The following is a 20,578-nucleotide window of genomic DNA, read 5'->3' as shown; positions in this document are numbered from 1 at the left end:
TCAAGTAAAATGAGGACCAAGAATTAGCCATTCTAGGTTGGTGGGACCTCTTCTTGTTAGCTCACATAGGTAGGTTGACAAAAGTGATCTCATTTCTGGTCTTATTCGTAAGTCTGAAAAGTAACCCTGGGATTTTTTTTTTTTTCTAATATGAATAATTACTAATAAGGGTTTCAGGTGAGTGACCTTCTTTGTCATGTTGATATGTAACTCACTGTTGGGTGAGTAGTTTGTCTGGGTGCCTTGGTGTGGATCTGGGCCATGTGATGTCAGCGAACACATTCTAACCTGAGGGCGGAGGGTCTGATACCACTGGGGAAGGTGCCAATTGTTGCCACTCTTTGTTTCCATTCTCTGGATATCACATTCATCATTTTTTCAAATATAGGTAAAGATGGAGAAGGCAGATACATTTACTTACAGCAAAATAAAAAACTGCTGGGCTGGAAAGATACCAAACGACTAGAAGAAGGTATTTGCTATAAGTAGTACTCACAGACACAACTGAGCGACTTCACTTTCACTTTTCACTTTCATGCATTGGAGAAGGAAGTGGCAGCCCACTCCAGTATTCTTGCCTGGAGAATCCCAGGGACAGGGGAGCCTGGTGGGCTTCCGTCTATGGGGTCGCACAGAGTCGGATATGACTGAAGTGACTTAGCAGCAGCAGCAGCAGCAGTACTCACAGAAGACCCAGAAAAACGAATGCAGTTAGAAAGACTAAAATTAACCAGTTTGACTATATTAATTGCTGACAAGGATACGGGGCAATTTATTTATATTCATGCCCTGGTAGAAGTTTAAGTTGCCATAATCTCTTTAGCAAAAAAGTGGAGACTGCCAAAATTTCTGTCAATTAAAAAATGATAAATAGGTGTGATAGAGTAACCTGATATAATGCCATACAGCAAGAAGAAGGGATGAAATGTATGGATAACCTCAAAAATAATGCTGAATTTTTTTTTTTAAAGTAAAATCCAGTGTGATACTTTTTACATAAAACAAAGAACATATACACACAAGCATACTGTATGTTATTGAGAGATAAATACACACACACTTACAAATATATATAAAGTATTAAAAACAAAAGATTATGCTATGAACTCATGATCTTAAAGGGGACTTTAGCTTTATCTGCAGATTAGAAGTAAGCATGATAGAATGCTTATTTCTGAGTGTTAGATGTGTACGTATTTGTTATATTATTCCTTTTACTTTTGGGTAATTTTATAGTAGCTAAACAGTTTAAAGGAAGAGGGCCAGATTTCATAGGATGAGCCACCAGAGAGTAATTAACCAGTTTATTGACATATAATTTATCTTTATTTACTACAGACCATTTATTTCTCTATATATCAGAGGAAATGAGGTAACTGCATTCCTTTAACGCATGACAACAGTCTCTCCTAATGTGTCCTTAATGATATATCACACTCGGAAGAGCAAGGATCCTTATGAGCGCGTGTCATGCCCATTCTTAGGAATCTTGTTTTTTACTTTTTTTATTACTTACTGCAGGCATATCAACTCCTGGAAGGTACATTTGGTTCCATAGCTATAAGCATGGATGTGCTAGCATGACAGACTGGGATGCAGAGAAGCTGAGTAACAGCATTGTGCTTTTCCCCTTGTCTAACCTCTTCTCCACAGGGGATCTTTAACCAGTTTCAGTGCAGTAGTGAAAAAGTGCTTCCATCTGACACTCTGCGCAGTGCTCTGGCAAAGACTTTTCAGGATGAACAGCGTTTCCAGCTGGGAATTATGGATGATGCCGCGGAGTGCTTTGTAAGTGCTGGCCTCTGGCCCTCTTTGATATGGGGTGAGACTGTGGATGGTCTCCGTCAGGGACTTGTTACTTTACTGTGGTACTTACTGTATTCCTCATCTCTACAGCTAGCACTAGAATTTCCCTAGTTTCTCAGAGCTCTAAGTTGTCTCTGCTGAGTATGAATTCATTCTCAGTATGAATTGCCTAGTGGGTTTATTCTTTTACTTTCAGGTTTAGGGTCGTTTCGTGCTTGCCATTGCACAGAACAGTAGCTCTCACCTTCGGAGGAGACAAGACTCATTATATAAATATAAGCTGCTGGGTCCTACTCTCTTTTGAGTTTCTGATTTGGTAGGTTTGGAGTAGGGCTCAAGAATATCTGTAACAAGTTCCTAGGTGGGATAATCCTGATACTACTGGTCTGGGGAACCACACTTTGAGAGCTCCTGCATTACCCAAGATAATTAAATAGATCTTCCTGAGCCAGGGATCGAACTCAGATCTCCCGCTAAGATAATTAAATAGAGAGTAGCTGAGTCCTTAGCCCAAACATGATGTGCTACTTTTGGTGATTTTTAGTTGACAACACTCACTTTTTTCAACTCCAGGTGCCACCCGTCAATCTTCAGAAGGCTCTCTTTGTGCAACTGTTAAACAGTCTGAGTAATGTACATCCTATTACAGGTTAAAATGTACCCCCTGAGAAACTGGATCCCTGATTTATTGCTGGTAGGAATCTATAATGATCTAGCCACTCTTGAGAACACTTTGGCAGTTTCTTTTTTCCCTGACTGCACTGCACAGCATGTGAGATCTTAGTTCCCTGACCAGGGGTTAAATCCATGCCCCCTGCATTGGGAGTGCAGAGTCATAACCACTGGACCACCAGGCAAGTCCCCTGGCAGTTTCTTAAAAACACTAAACTTGAAAACTATCATAAGATTCAGAAGTTAGATTCCTAGGCATGAATCCCAGAGAGATGAAAACATATGTTCATATGAAAACCTACCCATGAATATTCATAGAAGCTTTATTTATAATAGCCCCAAAGTAAAAAGCCCCAAATACGTTTAATGGATAGATGGGGTGAAACAAACTGTGGTACTTCTATGCCATGGAATACTATGCAGCAGTAAGAGTAAATGGTTGATGTGCAACAACTTGAATGATCTAAAGGGAATTATGTTGAGTGAAAAACGCAGTATCAAAAGGTTGATCCCATTTATATAGCATTCTTAAAATAATGAAATTATAGAGATAGGAAAACATATTAGTGGTTGCTAATATGTTAAGGTTGGGATTGAATGGGTAAAGTTATAAAAGGATAGCATAGGGAGGTTTGTGGTGATGAAACAGTTTTATATCTTGATTGTGGAGGTGTTTACATGACTATACATGTGATAAAACTGAATCGAGCTGTAGACCCACAGATGAATGTATGTAAAGCTAGTGAAATCTGAATAAACTCTGGATTGTATTGATGTCCATTTGCTGGTTTGAGTATCATACTATAGTTATGTAAGATGCCTTCTGTAATGGAAACTGGGTGAAGTGTATGTGGACTGCCTATACAATTTTTGGGGGAAACTTTCTGTGAATTGATAATTATTTCAAATTAAAAATTTTAAAAATATATCAGAGATATTCTCGCCTCCCAGAAGGATTGCTGTCTCTCTGAGTAAACTGCCAACAAATTTGTGCTTTTCTTTGTTAAATGTTTTTGATACATTGCTTTTGTTCCTTCCCTGTTAGGAAAACCTCCTGATGAGAATTCACTTCCACATTGCTGATGAAACCAAAGAGGACATATGTACTGCCCAACACTGCATCTCCCACCAGAAGTTTGCGATGACACTGTTTGAGCAGGTGAACCTTATCTTTATCCCTATCACTTCTTAGATCTTTTCTTTAAGAACACTTTATCCTAGGACGCAGAGTGTCACATGGGCGCCAAAGCAGTTAATGACTATAGCCTACTGGTTTCACTTTTTTCTCCCTGGGCTTAGTGTGTATGTACCAGCTGTGGCGCCACTTCTGACCCGCTGCCTTTCATCCAGATGGTGCATTATATCTCCACTACTTCCCTTTGGTGAGTCTTAGAGCATTTCGTTCTCTGTATTCTTAGGCATTCCTGGGTTTTAACCAAAGGCTCCCAGGTAGCTTGTAGCCTTATTGCTGAGTCTTTGCTATATTGTGGGATCTCAGAACAGTCATTTTGAATAACCTTTGTTCTCCTCCTTTCCTGTCCCATCTCTCACCTTCTCTTAGTCCCGGTTCTGGCCAGCAGAGTGGGAGGAGGAATGGGGATTCTATGAGCTTTGGATTTGGGGACCAGCAGGCTCACTTACTCTGTGGGACACTGAGGCTGGTCAGGACAAGGGGTTTTAGCATAGTGGGCAGAGGAAGGAAGTCAAATATGTGAGTTAGGAATCTGCATGAATGATTTATTTGATTTAGCTATAACTCTGTACAACTCCCCAAATCATCCCCCTTCAACTTCCCATCTATAAGCAATCAGGCTATCTGTATGCTGGAAAGACGAGAAAAACCCTCACCAAGCATGTTTGGTGAGCTGCTGCAGAATGCCAGCACCATGGGGGATCTGCGGAACTGCCCGGTGAGTTGTCAGGTGTGGGGTTCAGAGTGGGGAGGAGAGCCCTTGGGTTAGTGGAATTAAGGCAGAGCCAGTGGGAAACATGTCAAGCTGACCTTATATGTGTATTTCAGAGCAACTGTGGAGAAAGGATTCGGATTCGCCGTGTGTTGATGAACGCGCCACAGATTATCACAATTGGGCTGGTATGGGACTCGGACCACTCAGACTTGGCAGAGGATGTCATTCACAGCTTGGGCACCTGCCTTAAGCTGGGAGATGTGAGTGTTAATTACCTGTATTTCTCACTTGGAGTTCTTGTATCTTAGTATTGCTCAAGGACAATGAGCTCTAAACACAAAGGTGTATCCTAAATGACAAATATTAAAGAGTTTTGAGCAAATGCGTTGTGTGTGTATGTAAACATGCATATGCATGCATGTTCATGCTCACATACCTTCTTTGTATAGGTGGCAAAGGCCTTTTGAAAGATATGGAATGATCTTGGCCTTGAAAAATATGATGGGCAGAGAGTAGTTAGTGATAAAAATGAAGTAATTCAGTACTTCCCTGGTGGTCCATTGGTTAAGAATCTGCATGCCAGTGCAGGAGACATGGGTTTGATCCCTGGTCCAGGAGAGTCGCTTGTGCCACAGAGCAAATAATCCCATGTGCAACAAGTGCTGAGCCTGCAGACCCTGGAGCTGTGCTCTGCAACAAGAGAAGCCACTGCAGTGAGAAGCCTGAGCATCACAACTGGAGAGAAGCCCCTACTCACTGAATCTAGAGAAAGCCCACACAACAGTAAAGACCCAGCGCAGCCAAAAATAAATAATTAATTAAAAAAAATCAAATAATTCATAGAGTTATCCACTGCTCTGCTCATTGTTAATTAATACCAGTGTATTCATCCGTGGGAGGTAGTAAGGTCAAAGACGGAAGCAGTCCTGACTAGTGCTGCTGTGGGCCACGAAAGAGGTAGAAGTTGGTGACATGAGTCCTGGATGTTAAATTCATGGTGAGGAACCAGTATCTGTTGACATGGTAATGAATTGGCTTGGAAGAGAGTTCTAGAAGGTTTTCCATGCATCTATTCAGGGAAATAGGGAACAGACTTCAAACATGGGGTCATTGCCTTGTCAGCTGTACGTCCTAGTATAGGTACAGCCAAAATTTTCCTTCAGTTCAGAAGAGCCAGGAAGTTTGTAATTGCCTTTCTACTGGTTTCTCTCTCTGATGGTCCTGTGACTAAGGAGATCCTTTGTTGTCTTTTAATGTCATTAAGTTATGGCTGAGAATAAGTGGACTACTGGGATCTTATTTTAGATTTCCTTGCCAAAGAATCTCTGACATAATAGCTATGCACAATAAAAAGCTCACTTTTTCTAAGTTTCTGTAGCATATGTTTTCTCTTCTATTTTTGCTTTGTTTTTATGATTGCTTTCTCAACCAAACAGGTTCCTTAAGGCAAGAGTCCTTGCTTTCAAACATTTTATATGTCTCTTTGTACCCAGGACAGTGCTGGACATCTTGGAATTGAAATGCTAGTAACCGGTGTGAATTGCTCCTCCTAAGGCCTTTCTTATCCTCTGTTTAGTGTCTCAGCAGGAACTTTGTATTTATGGCACCAGCTGATAAATAACTTTTGAAACTTAAGAATGTTTTATTTATTTATTTTTTCCAACACTCCTGACTCCCCTTAGGATAAGACCCAGCAAGAGAGATTATTAAAATGTATGAAAAAATATCACCACCTTACCAGTTTGACCATTTTCTCTCTTTTCCTTAAATTCTGCCTTTTTAGGTTCATTATTTATGATAATATGGACTAGCAAAACAAGAAGCAAGTCAGTACCTTAATTAAGAAATGATGGAGTCTTCTGAGAGATGATATGAGAGGGTTGAGTATGTGACTGTTCTTTCCTTTCTCCTCTTTCCCCACAGCTGTTTTTCAGAGTGACAGATGATCGGGCCAAGCAGTCTGAACTCTACTTAGTAGGAATGATCTGTTACTATGGCAAACATTACTCTACATTCTTTTTCCAAACAAAAATCCGCAAATGGATGTATTTTGATGACGCTCATGTCAAGGAGGTAGGAATATTCAGACCTTTCTTGACGTGTTTGGTGACTGGAGCAAAGAACTACAGTTACTTGTCTTCACTGTTTCATTTTCATAATTTTATTGTCTAGCTGCCTGTCTGTAATTTATGAATATCAGTCTTGCTCCCCCAACAGAACAAGTTCCTTGAAGACAGGATCAATTTATCTTCTATATTTTCTTTGAATCCCTTCACCAAGCATTTAGCACAGTTCTGTATTTATAGTTGAAAGGGCTTTTTTAATACATTCATTGGTTGATTTGAGCAAAAACAATCTAATGTCTCAAATTAGCTTATAAGCTTAGCACAGAATTCAGAATTCCAAATCTTGGAATTAACAGTGAGTAATGCTTTGTCTCAGAACTGCTATAAATTGTTCTCTAGTAGTTATCTCCCTGAAATACTCTATCATGGATTAACATGTTTTGGGATAGTGTAAAAAAAAATAAGGCCATGATGATATTTAAAGCTGGAAATTTGGTGCTATCTAAACCATGGAGTGTGTGGCTGAAGTAGTTTAAGTGATCCATGTGAGTTAGGAAGCCTCTTGTGATAAGGTTAGCAGCTAGGAAATTGCTGACTCTAATCTATACCAACTTGTGGACCTTTTGTAATATCTTCCACAAATAGTAAAGTCTGTCAAATTCCCTGATTCTCTTCTTTGTCTCTTTTTTACTGTTGTATTTTTGGGCAACTTATGTAAGTTCTTTGAGCTTTAGATTTTTTTATTTGAAAAATAACACCATGCCTTATAAAATAGTAAATAAGATTTGTATGAAAAAAGCATATAAATGTGTTTCAGTTAAAATAACTCAGTTATACATTTACTGAACATCTATTATGAAATAAGCACTGTGCTAGTTGTCTGACTGTAAGAACACACCATCTAAGAATGTGACTGGTCCAGTCTTAGGAGAGGGTCAGTGTGGGGATTTGATTGGATTGTTGTTTCCATGGCTGTCCTGTCACTTTTTCCCACTGCTGTGGCAGCACTGAATCCAGCACAAAGCTAAAGCTGAAGGGTTCAGCTGTCCATTCTAAGCAGTTTGACATTTTATGTCCTGCCACGTGTGAACTCTGAAACGGAATGTCGCTTATTCTAAGGCAGTCTGTGAGAGAGTTTCTGTGTGCTCTCTAGCTTCATACAAGTGATTTTAATATTTAGGAGAAAATGACAGAAATGCAGATTTCAAGCAAGGGCTTTTGTTTGATGTCTGTGAAAAGAAATTGATCCCCAAGTACAACTGAAATTGCCTCACATAGCAAATTCAGCTTTGAGAACTTCTATTCATATTTCAGAACTGAATTGATGTTTTACATGAATAAAAATAATTTTATTCATCATTCCTATCTGTTATAGGGTTTTAGCTAAAAGAATTTCACAAAAAAAGACTTAACAAAAAATTCATTGGCACTTTCCTGGTGGTCCATTGGTTAAGATTCTGTGCTTTCACTGTGCGGGCGGCACAGGTTTGATCCCTGGTTGGGGAACTAAGACCTGCATGCCTCATGGTGTGGCCAAAAATTAAAAAAAGAAAATTTGTCATAAATTTAGGTCTGTGATCTCTTTTGTTGTCTTTTTACCCACTTCTTGTCTTTTCATCTCTTTTTCTTTAGAAAAATAGAACAGAAAGATATATGTTGAATTACGGACATGAAGTGTAATTGTCTTGCTTCTCTGGTTGTTCTGGTTCAGATTGGGCCCAAGTGGAAGGATGTGGTGACCAAATGCATCAAGGGGCACTATCAGCCCTTGCTGCTGCTTTATGCAGATCCCCAGGGTACCCCAGTGTCCACCCAGGACCTGCCCCCCCAAGTTGAGTTCCAGTCATACAGCAGGACGTGCTACGATAGTGAAGATTCAGGTGAGCAGCCCAGCTCTTTACTCTTCTCCCTCCCCCTGGCCATGTGGTGACTAGATAGTAGGGTCTCATAGCCATGAGCCTAGCACTGAACTTAGCTTGGAGGAAGATAAGGCAGATTTGCCGACTCGTGCTGAAGCCCAAGCTGTGCCAGGCTTGATTTCCTTCACTGTTGTCTGAACGTGTTGTCTTGATCACCTGGCCCCAATTCAAAAGTCAGAAGGAAGTTATGTTGATTTAGACTGAGATATTAAGTTTATGAGGGAAACCTCGTTATTTCACCATCTCATATTGCTAAGGTGACTGATTCTTACTGGCGATTTAACAGTGACGTGAGGACCAAAAAAATGATCCGAGTTACTACAAAGTTAGCCACTTTGTTTGGGATGAGAGATTTTTGTTTTAAAATGCCAGGTGCAGAAGCAATATTCCTTAGCTGTTTACTTCTTTTTTTTTTTTTTTTTTTAGCTGTTCACTTCTAATTCAATTGTTTGGAACTTAAATCATGTTTTCCTGTGGAAACAATTTCAGCTTTGTTGCTAAGATCTCAGGCTGTCCCTCAGCAATTCATCCTATAATAGAAATACAACCTTAATGGTTTTGGCTTGATTCCTAAAATGAGGAAAAAGTCATGTTCTTTTTCCTCTTTGGGATCTAGGGCTGGGTGGCCCCGAGTATAATTGTGAAAGAGAAGAGACTCATCTTTGGATGAGTCTCTTTCTTTGTACCTCCCTCCCACGTGGTATGTTCTTCCCACCCTTGTACTCCGCCCAAACCTGCTCTGCTGCTTCTCCCTTCAGTCAAACATCCATTTACACTGTTGTGCTTATCTCAGCCAGGTGTTCAGAGGAAAGTAGTCTAAAGGAACTAAGTCACCCCAAAGTATAAATAACTGCCCCTGAATGTCTCATGCATGTTAAACATGCTTATAATTTATAATATCAATGAAATTTTTACAAGTGACTTTTCTGACAGTATAGGAGAAAAATTATGGGATAGGGAAATAACTTGTTATGTGTGCCAGGTCAGCCTGGGACTTGCCATCTAATTAGATTTTACTTTTCACAGCTTTTTCCTTTCTTCTTACGTTTCCCTCCTTAGACTTTCTAAAAGCCCCACAGTTTTTCACAGTGGCAGGCAAATTGAGGGCTTCAGCAAGGTAGGGGCAAGAGTGGAAGGCATTATTTGTATGTGTGTGTGTTATCTGAGGTTGGGTGTCAGAAATAACAGCCCTGGTATATCCTTCTTATCCTTCTGTTTAGGAAGTTCCTACCTCATGGACCTTTACTGCCACCCAACTCTTTGCCCCTCTCTCTGTCACTGTCATCTCTCTCCTCACCTCTGCCTGTCTCCTCCTTCCCTTAGGGAGGGAGCCCTCCATCTCAAGTGATACTCGAACAGATTCCTCAACGGAGAGTTATCCCCACAAACACTTCCACCATGAGTCTGTGGTCAGTCACTTCTCTTCTGATTCTCAGGGGACAGTCATCTATAATGTGGAGACTGATTCCACGTCTCAGAGCAGTCGGGACACAGGTAGGGACTTAACACAGTCAACCCTGCCTGCCTTATTCAGTTCTACATAGAGGGTCTCCCAAGAAAAGGGAAATGGGGCAAGTCAGAAATGTTTGTCATGCAAAGGGGGCAATGCAGAGAACTTGGGTAATTGAGTGGGATGAAAGGAAGCAATGCAATTCTGAATGAACAATGGTGTTCCACTGGACATGTGCCTGTCAACAGCAGCCTCTCAGTAAGGACCATTGTAATGAGATTATGTATGTGATTATAATATGATTGTTTGTCCTGAAGTCTTTTTCTAAAGACTTTCCTCCTGCTGTGCTCTTGATCCCTCATTCTCATAGTGCCCCACTAACCCTTGTGATCCTGCACCTCATCATGTTCTCATCCCGAAGGGATTTGAGAGAAGGGATGTATTTATGGATGGGGAACCTGCTCATCACCTTGCGAGGCTTCCTGAAGGACAGAGAACCAAAAAGATGAAAAGCTAGCCTGTTTGTTATTGTGAATTCCATGCAGAGAACGTTCTTGCATTGTTCTGTTAATCTATAGAAGATTGTGCCTGTGTCAGTAGAAGAAATCATTACAGGGTATAAAAGGAAGAACAGTGAGTGACTGCTGAGATGAGAAAAGCTCATCATTGAAAGCACAGAACAGTACCCATGCTCTTAGATACTTGGGAATTAGTGTTCTCATGGCTTCAGATTGGTGGTTTGCATCCTGTGCATGCCCTTAAAAAAAAAATAGAGACTCTCAAACATATTCAAAAGTATACAGAATAGTATGCAGCCCCTTCATGTACCTGTCACCTAGTCTCAATAATTATAACTCTTTATCAGTCTAGTTTTATCTGTACCTCTGCCCACTTCCCCTACTCATGGATTATTTTGAAGCAAGTTCCAGACATTATATCACCTTTTCCATAAGTATTTTAGTATACATCTAAAAGAATCATTTTTAACATACCATTATCATATTTAAAATATTTTAATAACTTCTTAAAACCACTAAATAACCAGTGAGTGTTCAAATATCCTATTGTCTATAAATTTCATATTTTTAATAGTTTTTTTTTGACTCAGAATCCAAATGAGGCACATTGTAATGGGTTGATAAATCTTGCATTTCTTTTAATCTGCAGCTTTCTCCTTTATTTCTTCCTTTCTATTATTGTTGTAGTACAAGATAGTTTGTGCTATAGTTTCTCCTCATTCTAAATTTTGCTGATTGTGTCTATATGGTAAACTTTAACATATTTCTTTGTCCTCTGTATTTTTTATAAATTGGTAGTTGAATATAGTGTTTTGGTTAGATTCATGTTGGATTTCTTTTGATGACTGTTGTATGAATGACTGTGGCAGAGTGTGATTTTTGTTAGATGATATTTCTGAAACTGAACCAGGGAGAAACCAAGTCACAGGATAAATGAGGAGAGTCAGGTTTATTTTAAGGGTTTGTGAATGGCTGGGGTTGGGGAAGCATGCACATTGGTTTAACATTTGTGGATTTAGTTGTTTCAGTTGATTTCCTCCTTTCTTAGATCTTTCTTATCAGCCCAGAGATTGCAAATTATTAGATAAAAGCAATAAAAGATTGTGTTGGTAAGTTATTGTAAATATGTAGCCATATCATTACATCTTTTTTTTTTTTCATTACATCTTATACCTGAATATGTGCAAGGATTTTCATAACTAGCATATGAAAACAGATTTCTGCTGGCTCTCAGACATTTTGAGAACCCTAGGGGGTTTCCTCTAAGCCTACATTCCAGTTTATTTCAGCTGCTTAATTCACCTTTGGCTTCCAGCAGCTTAGACCTTTAGAATTTGACTGTGGTCAGATCATACATATGTATATATACATACAGTATTGTACATTTACACACTGTGGTCATGAAATGTGGCAGGTTACATAAAAGAGCCCAGATATCCCGGGTTTCCCAGAGATTAGTATTGAGGAACTATGAAGTGTAATCTCTGGGTGAAGTCAAATTTGGTAAGACTTGGGTTATGGCAGGGAATGATTTGAATTATTCAAAGTTCAAATGTCCTTTGGGATGATTCACACTTAAGGGATGTTTAGAATTGGGTCTTAAAGTCATACACAGTCAGAGCTTTTGTGGGCAAAGGCTAGGGCACCAGATGTAACAAAAATTAGCTTTCACTTCATTTGTGTTGTTAAATAAATAGACAGAAAACTCTATCTTCTTTTGATGAGAATGAAAATATATTGATACATGACATTCTTATATAACCTTTAAAACTTTTGCTTTTTAAAAACTACCAAGTAATGTGTCCTTCTGGGTCACCGGGAAGGAATACGAGGGAGATTGAGACTGGTCATTGCTCAGGAGACACTGTAAATTTGGAAATTCCTAATAAATACTTGAGCTTTTCTGCCTTTGTCTACTGAGAGATTCCTGCTGCACTGAAATCAGATGCATAGTTTTGGGCTCTACAGCTTCTGATCCCCTAAGTCTGGTGATGCTGCCATGAATCCCAAAGGGAGAGTAGGTTTTCAAATGGATGGAGGTCAGTCTCAGGTACCAACTTACCCTCATTTCCTTGTTTCCTTCAGGACACCTGACTGATAGTGAATGTAATCAGAAACTCCCATCCAAGAAAGGGTCACTGATAGAGCGCAAGAGGAGCTCTGGCCGGGTCAGGAGGAAAGGCGATGAGTCTCAGGCCTCAGGGTACCACAGTGAAGGCAAGCCCCCTGCATAGCTTCTCTTTCTTTCTTTATTCTGTCTCACTTGTGTCACACTTCAGCCTGTGGCTTCTGTCTGCTCAAAAGCCTTTCTTTTTTGACTCTGGGGTCTGGGTATCCATGATGACTTTAAACATTTGTAGTTGTTTCATTCTTTGTGTTTTTAGGAGAAACACTGAAAGAGAAGCAGGCTCCTAGGAATGCCTCCAAATCATCCAGCAGCACCAACAGGCTAAGGGATTTTAAAGAGACAGTCAGCAATATGATCCATAACAGACCATCCCTGGCTTCTCAGAGCACCCTAGGACCTCCTTGCGTGGGGAGGGGAGGAGAACAGACCGACAGGAAACCTTCTCGGAGCCTGCCCTTACACGCTCGTGATTGGGAAGTAGAGAGCACCAGCAGCGAGTCCAAATCCAGTTCTTCTAGCAAGTATCGTCCGACATGGAGACCCAGACGGGAGGCTCTGAATATTGACAGTATCTTTAGTAAGGACAAAAGGAAGCACAGTGGCTATACCCAGCTTAGTCCCTTTTCTGAAGATTCAGGTGAGAAGATAATTATAGGGAAGAATTGAGCTTTTGACTAAAGTGGATTTATATATTTAAAAAGCCTGGGTTTTCTGGTAGACTTGGCAAGGTACCTTTTTACATTGAAGGGTAAAAGTTTTACTCTCATCAGTGGCCTATGAGCTCAATGAATGAGTCACTAGAGGGAGGGGTTAGTTCTGTCTTGATTTGAGGCAGATGCTAAATCTACCTCCCTTTCCACACTTGTCCTTTGATCGGTATAGCAAAAGAATTTACACCAGATGAGTCAAGCAAGCCACCTGCTTACCACATTAAAACTGGAGGACCAAGCCCCCAGTACAAGATCTGGGGCCCAGCACGGCCAGGCTGTCACCTTTTAGAGCAACACCCTCGCCTAATCCAGCGAATGGAATCTGGCTATGAGAGCAGTGAGAGGAACAGCAGCAGCCCTGTCAGCCTGGATGCAGCCCTGCCTGAGAGCTCAAGTGTCTGCAGGTATTGTTTGGCCTTTGAATAGCTGTTTTGTTCCTCACAGAAATGTAAGCCACCGAGAGGCTTCTTAACTCACATGAATGAAGAGATGCACACTGTCTTACCCTCTTGCGGGCAAGCAAACGACTTTATCAGTTTCTGTGGCAACAGCACCCTCTGCTGGGGGAAGAAGCAAAGGCATTTGAGAAAGGGGAGACAACTTTTTTAAAGTGTTATATATAAAATAACTGGTAGACTTTTAATGAAAGAATGAGTTAGTGAATTAAAACTTGTATACAATCAGAGAGAAAATCCAATTGTTTTTTATTCCTGCCTTTTATTTTACTACTTTTTTTTAAGGTTCACCCGGGATTCTATGTCTTATGAAGCCAATGATATTCATCATTCCATAAGATAATGATGACAGTTTAATAGTGGTCATTGCACCTTGTCCATAAAACCCATTTGCTTTATATATTTCAGATCTCCATACATGGTTTTTATACTGAGTTGCCTCAGAGACAAGTTTGCTAACACTATAGTTGCTTTGAAAGGAGGGACATCATCTACAAGATTGATAACAATATCATCATATTTTGCCACTGCTCTTCCCTGACCTCAGACCCTGTTCAGTTTTACACATGCGAAGATGCTATAAAAGTGTAGGAAAGAGGAAGGCAGCCTATATGAGAACATTTGTTTATTAATTCATTAAATAAATTTTGTGCCAGACACACACAAAACATGAATGAGGTGAGATAAGATGGGGGAACAAGTGGATGTTTTGATATTCATAAATAGTTTAGCAGATATTTTAATATTAGTTTGGTGCTTTGGGTTTTTGTTGTTGCTTTTGGAGGGATTTTGGTCCTATGAATGTTGCTATTTACCAGCGTTCTGATGCTTTCCCTCACCTCTGGTTTCTGTTTTGAAGGGATCCAAGTGCTAAGAGGTCAGCAGGGTTGGCCCCCTCCTGGCGTCACATCCCGAAGTCTCACAGTAGCAGCATCCTGGAGGCAGACTCCGCCGTGTCCAGGAGTGGCTGGATGAAGAACCAGTCACTTGCAGGTAAGTGGAGGGACACTGGATTTGGAGAGCTGGATTTCACTGCCAGTTCTGTCTGGGCAACAGCCTAACCTGAGCACGTTTGAAGTGAGAGGGCAGTTGCACTTTGTTCCACCAAAACGTGAATGTGAAGGCATTTGATCTGCTCTCTCTCCAGGTTTATCTTTTTCATTGTCGTTCTATCACAGCTCGCCTGCTTGCTCCTATCCTTCTGGTGGAAGCGAGAAGGAACAGAAATATGATGAACAGTGTGAGGAACACCTGCTTTCCTCAGAAGAATAAGTCCTGGGGCTTCCCTTGGTAGAGAGCCATCCTCTTGGGAATGGACTTTTTATTGTTTAGTTCTCTGAATTGAGATAACAAGGGGGACATGTAGACGATAGACAAAATTGGGAAATGAGCATGTCAGAGCTACCCTTACCCCTGCCTCTCTATCCTGCCTAGTATCCCTGCTTTGTTTTTCCTTCTTGAACGTGCCTCTGTCCCTCCTTCAAAGAAGCTCTAGAGGGATGATCTGACTCTTTCACACTAGATGTACGTGACTGGAAATGGGTGAAAATGTGCTTTCTTTAAGAGAAGCTAGTATTGTCACAAGTCAAAGCTTAAAGATAAAGGAATATTGGAATTTTAGGCATGATACACCAAGCATAGAGATTTGAGGTAGTCATAGATTTTATATCCTATTTACATTCTTCTCACAACACATATATACTTAGAGTGCATATTCAAATAAGCAAAATAAATAATAGATCCTTACTTAGAGCCGAAAATCGAGGTAATAACTATATAGGCTTCCCAAGATGGAGACTTTTTGTGATTTTTGAGGGAAGATAATATGTATTCAGTATTGTTTAGCCAGCTGAGGATTTCTGGGATCTGCTTGTCTAACTTAGAAATCAACCTTCTCTGAAAGATGTGTTTCATCATCCCCCTTTTTTTCTGGTATGTTAGATGAATTGGGAGTCGCATGTGTGGGCAGAAGTTTAATTATGGTCTGATTTAATGAGCATCTGAATGTAGATTTGTGGCCAGCTCACTAGGGAGATGAGGACAGAATACTACATGGCAAACTGTAGAGATGAGACCAGGAACTTTACTGGCTTGACAACCAGCTCTCTTAATGTCCACGGAAAGTTCTTAGAGGTGGCTGGAAGCGTGATATGCAGCAGAAATAAAAAGGTATGAACTCTTTCAGGTATGAGTGAGGGGCATAGACTGCTAACAGCTGGCAAAGCAGAACAATGCATGTAGGGGCAGATAATCTCTGAAATTCTGGGCTAGAGTAGGTTACAGTTAGAAACCCATGGAAGGAATTTATTCTTCCTAATTGAAATGATAGGTTGGGTTTCTTTCCCACCTTTTGTCTCATACTGACTAACACGGCTTTGAGAAGCCTGTGCTCTTACTTTAGCCTGTTCTCCCTTCTCTTTGCTTTAACAGCCGATGGCTTTTCAGCACACTAAAGACTGAATCTCATGACTTCACTGATGGCCCGAATTCTAGACTAGCTGTATAGAATTCACCAACTGGATTCCTCAACTTGTAAAAGATATTTGGCAAGAGTTAGAATAAATTCCTTATATACTATACTACACTACCACCCTCCTTGTGTAGTAAACTCTATTTTTTTTTTAATCTGGTGACTGTAATTTTTAAAAAATTACAGAGGTTAACACAAGTCCAACAGTTTGGTAACTTGCCCTGTGCCTCTTCAGTTTGAAGGAACCAGTGTTACCATTATGGTATGTGTCTTTCTACGTCTATCTCTATGCTTTGTATTCTACGTACAAGTATAATGATAAGTTCATTGTGGTTGTTGTTTAGTTGTTAAGTTGTGTCCAACTCTTTTGCGACCCCATGGACTGTAGCCCACTAGGCTCCTCTGGCCATGGAATTTCCCAGGCAAGAATACTGGAGTGGATTGCCATTTCCTTCTGCAGGGGATCTTTTCGACCCAGGGATCAAACCCACGTCTCCTGCATTGGCAGGTGGCTTCTTTACCACTGACCCACCTGGGAACCCCTAAATAAACTTATTACTACCATTTAAAAATAAATAAAAGGAAGTTATACTATGGATATTGTTATGTCACTTGGCTTTTCACTTAATTTATCATGGATATCCTTTTAGATCTATTTGATTCCATCTATGAACACTGATAAAATTAAAGTTTACTACTGTGGCTATTTTACAAACTCATTTGGAAGGTGGTGGAAATTTAGGGAGAGAAATTGACTTGCTTGCAACTTCCTGGTGAGTCAGTGGCAGTAGAGAATGCTCTTTAACAGTTAAAAACTTGGATTTTGATTTTAACATATTTGACTTTAATTCAGCTTTACCATTTGCCATCTTTGTTATTTTGGGCAAGTTATTTATTGTTTTTGTGACTCAGTTTCTTCATTCTTAAAATGTGGGCAGTAATAGTATCTACCTCACATATTGTGAGAATTACATGACATAATACAGGTGAAAGTGCTTTCAACTATGCCTGTCACATAGTAAATATGCAACAAATGTTAGTTGCTATGTTGTTATTTTTGTTATAAAGTGCTCAATAAATATCACTCTTATTATTATTATTCATGGCCCAGGCCTCATCCTGAATCTGATATGGAAAACACTGTCCAAATTTGCATTCCAAACTGAAGCCAAGAGTTCCCAAGAAAAAGCAGTGTGGTGACCATGAATATAGCAGGTGCTTAGTCTTGGTTATGGGAAAGTGGCGATTTCTCTTCTCCCTTGCTTGTATTACAGGTGGGGAGATATCCTCCAAAACTGAACTGGATGAATTGCAGGAAGAAGTGGCCAGAAGGGCACAGGAGCAGGAACTTCGGAGGAAACGAGAGAAGGAATTAGAGGCAGCTAAAGGGTTTAACCCTCATCCCAGCCGCTTCATGGACTTGGATGAACTGCAGAATCAGGGTAATTGTTGTGAGCGTTAGGTTGTGGGTGATGGGGACAGAGAGAGGGGGAAGGAAAAAGGTATTTGAGCTCATAAATTCTGTCTTTTCTTTAGCAGAGTTGTATTTTATCTTAATTTAGCCATTTCAGTGAGAACTAAAGTAGGAGATAACAAGCCTGTTGGTTAGAGACAGGCACTGATTTGGGGCCTGTCTGTTAAAAGCTTGTAGATTAGAGATAGTATAGTGTTCATGGAAAGTATTTCTGATGAGCAGCTATAGAAGGTATAAATTAAACTATTCACAGTTCAGAAACAGCAGAAAAAGGCAATGAGTGAACCACACTGACTGTGAGGGGAATTCTTCTTGCTCAGCAGAAAAATGCCCTTGAGATTTCCTACCTGGACCTTCAGGGAAGTGGATCTACCAAGCAGGTTCTAAGAACAAGAGGCCGACTGCCTTTTCATCCTGTGATGGTTCATCTTCCAACCTCACACAGTTTTCCTGGCCTTTATTTCAGCTGCTTGGCTGCCCCAAATTAGTTACTGGTTTTTTTCTTCGATTGCTTTAAGATGTCATTTTACACCAACAGAAACTAGCCTTCAAAATAAGGGTTTAAAAAGGCTGAGGCATCTATTTTAAATAGGCCCTGAAATCTATATCTCTGTTTGTCTATGAAATAAATTATTGTTCAGAACCTCCAGCCAGATACAGATTGTGCTAAAGCAGTGTAAAGAACAGGAGCCTGGGTTGTTTTGGGTGGCTGCTTTCTCTTAATCACTTCTTTCTTCTTATCAACACTCAGAGAAACTTCCTGGGCTTTTTGGGGGGGCTCCTTTTCTCCTCTAATTCTGCTGTCTTTTGATTCAAGGCAATCGTTGCTTTATACTTCCCAGAATATTGTATTTGTCTCCAAATTAGCTTACCTTTCCTAATTTTTTAGATATCCCTATACTTAGATTTTTTTTCTTATTTTTTTTCCTTAAGCTATATCACATTGGTGTCTCGACTTTATGTTGCTTCTGAAAGAGGGGTCTTGTCATCTTCCTCCCTTGCCTTTCTCCCCGCCTCTGTCAGTTGGGTAGTACTTTAGAGTTGAGAGTGGGTCCCTCTGGTTGTATTTCACTGTCAGTTCTCCAGATGTTTTGGTTTAGCATCTCCTGGAAAAGCAAAGAATGGAGTACTAAGAATTCTGGAGGATAAGAATTATAATTTAGTACAATGATTGGTCAGCTGTAGTTTTCCTGTGTCTCTGTAGAGAACATTTTTTAATGCTGTAGCCACCACCTCTGATTATAAAGGTTGCATAGATTCAGTTGATTTCAGATATAATGAGAAAATTTCCGGCCTGTGCACCCCCTACCCCAGGGACCGTAACTCTAGTGGTGGAGTAGAACCCAAATGCTACTTCCACTGTCTTCCCATTATTCTCCAAAAGTTATTAGTGGACTAAGGAGTGAATGTTAGGGGTATGGAAGAGCTTTTCTTACCATGTCCAGCTGGAGGTTAATGGAGGATGGGGATATTATGGGAGAAGTAATATGATTTCTTTTTTCTTGTGAGCTTGTGAAACTCACCATTAATTCCAATCACAGATGAAGTTACATTACAACTTACTACTGATTTATGGTTATGAGTGAGTAAAAGGCAGTGGGATACATAAACGAGGATTCTTTTACAGAAGCTACATTTATAGTAGTTTTTCAGTCTTTATCTGGCACTATCCTTCAACTCCTGTCCTGCTTTGGCACATATTCACTTTTGGGGAGAAGGCAACATTTCATGGTCACTGTGTGGGAAGGTGACTCTTTTACGGTAGGTTGGGTGAGCAAGGGCAGGACAGAAGTAAATACTTAGCCTTGCTGATGGAAGATAAGTGTGTGCAAACCAAGAACAAAGATGGTTCCACCGACTTGGTAGATATATTGAAGTTAGGAACTGTAGAACACCTGTGCCCGAGAGGAGTACTGATTTTCCAGGTGCGGGTGGTATAGAGAGGACTATGAATTGGTACAGGAAAGAAGTGTTACACATGACTATCCACAGAGTCATGAGGCCACTTTTGCCTTAACACAACAGTGGAGGTCTTGGTGGAGATCTGGGGTTCTGGACACACATTGCCAAGATGTATCTTGTTGCAATCTTGTGGGGAAGCAGGTCATTTCCAGGCAAAAGAACCCACCCTTCTATTATAGACAGTACTTTGTTCTTTCTCAAGGGACGTCCTAAGAGGTCTTGGAGTTGAAATATGTGGTGGGCAATGACATGCCCCTCCTTCACGGCTTTGGTAAGGTCTCAGTTAAGGCAAAGAAAAATGGATGTCCTACATGTTTCAGAGAATTCTTACTAGTAATGGTCAGTTGAAATAAAGGTGGACCAAAGACTCAGCAGTGAGGATCTATGTACACCGAAAGGAAACAACGGTACATAGGAAAAGTTGGAACAGGTTGTTATGAAAATGAAAAGTGCTGGCCCTTTCAGGGAGGAGTGACGGCTTTGAGAGGTCCCTGCAAGAGGCAGATTCAGTGTTTGAAGAGTCGCTGCATCTGGAGCAGAAGGGAGACTGTGCTGCCGCTTTGGCTCTCTGTAACGAAGCTATCTGTAAGTAACTCTAACCGCTATGGCTATGGCACTTTTGACTAACTTCATGATAGTTATTCACTCAGATAGGATAAAAAGAGCTTTTAGGTTTCATTACTTTCACTCCCCCAAACTGAGGCCCTTTAGCTATCTTTTCCTTTCAGATTTCTAAATGTGCTAGGCACTGTCACTGTGGCCTGTGGATATTTACTGGAAAAATCTCAGCAGGAGTCTACAAATGAACTATCCAGCCATACCTATCTCCTAATCCCCAAATAAAGTTAGGTCTCAGATGTGAGGTTAGTCTGCTCTTGTGCTAGTTACTGACTAGCGCAGTGGAGCTTAGGGCAGGAAGAAATGAATAAATTGGCTGTTACTTCCTAGGCCTGTGACTTCTTACTGCATATTTGATTCTTTACGTTTCTCCCCTGCCTTCCTGGTATGCTGCAGCATAGGGTTACAGCAAGGGACTAAGAA

At 40.4% G+C, this 20,578-nt stretch overlaps 1 protein-coding gene across 25 annotated transcripts in view; it reads left to right on the top strand.

The window, feature by feature from the left end:
* The window catches only part of USP54 (ubiquitin specific peptidase 54), a 118,163-nt gene that overhangs the window by 74,252 nt on the left and 23,333 nt on the right, over nucleotides 1–20,578 (top strand). For 20 of the 25 annotated variants that reach the window (XM_065922597.1, XM_065922583.1, XM_065922595.1 and 17 more), the window contains 14 exons: nucleotides 1,654–1,788; nucleotides 3,524–3,637; nucleotides 3,778–3,860; nucleotides 4,283–4,388; nucleotides 4,499–4,645; nucleotides 6,309–6,458; nucleotides 8,163–8,331; nucleotides 9,694–9,864; nucleotides 12,424–12,555; nucleotides 12,723–13,103; nucleotides 13,349–13,580; nucleotides 14,491–14,624; nucleotides 17,376–17,543; nucleotides 20,003–20,122. In XM_065922597.1, coding sequence (XP_065778669.1) covers nucleotides 1,654–1,788; nucleotides 3,524–3,637; nucleotides 3,778–3,860; nucleotides 4,283–4,388; nucleotides 4,499–4,645; nucleotides 6,309–6,458; nucleotides 8,163–8,331; nucleotides 9,694–9,864; nucleotides 12,424–12,555; nucleotides 12,723–13,103; nucleotides 13,349–13,580; nucleotides 14,491–14,624; nucleotides 17,376–17,543; nucleotides 20,003–20,122 — 2,242 coding nt within the window. Of the gene's footprint in view, nucleotides 1–1,653; nucleotides 1,789–2,002; nucleotides 2,123–3,523; nucleotides 3,638–3,777; nucleotides 3,861–4,282; nucleotides 4,389–4,498; nucleotides 4,646–6,308; nucleotides 6,459–8,162; nucleotides 8,332–9,693; nucleotides 9,865–12,423; nucleotides 12,556–12,722; nucleotides 13,104–13,348; nucleotides 13,581–14,490; nucleotides 14,625–17,375; nucleotides 17,544–20,002; nucleotides 20,123–20,578 lie in introns of those variants that run through there. The other 5 variants (XM_065922605.1, XM_065922601.1, XM_065922607.1 and 2 more) reach the window with 4 other exon arrangements.

The sequence above is a fragment of the Muntiacus reevesi genome, chromosome 2 (genome assembly GCF_963930625.1).
Source record: "Muntiacus reevesi chromosome 2, mMunRee1.1, whole genome shotgun sequence".
Taxonomy (NCBI): Eukaryota; Metazoa; Chordata; class Mammalia; order Artiodactyla; family Cervidae; genus Muntiacus; species Muntiacus reevesi.
The sequence above is the reverse complement of the archived record's forward strand: the minus strand, read 5'-3'. Positions and strand labels throughout refer to the sequence as shown.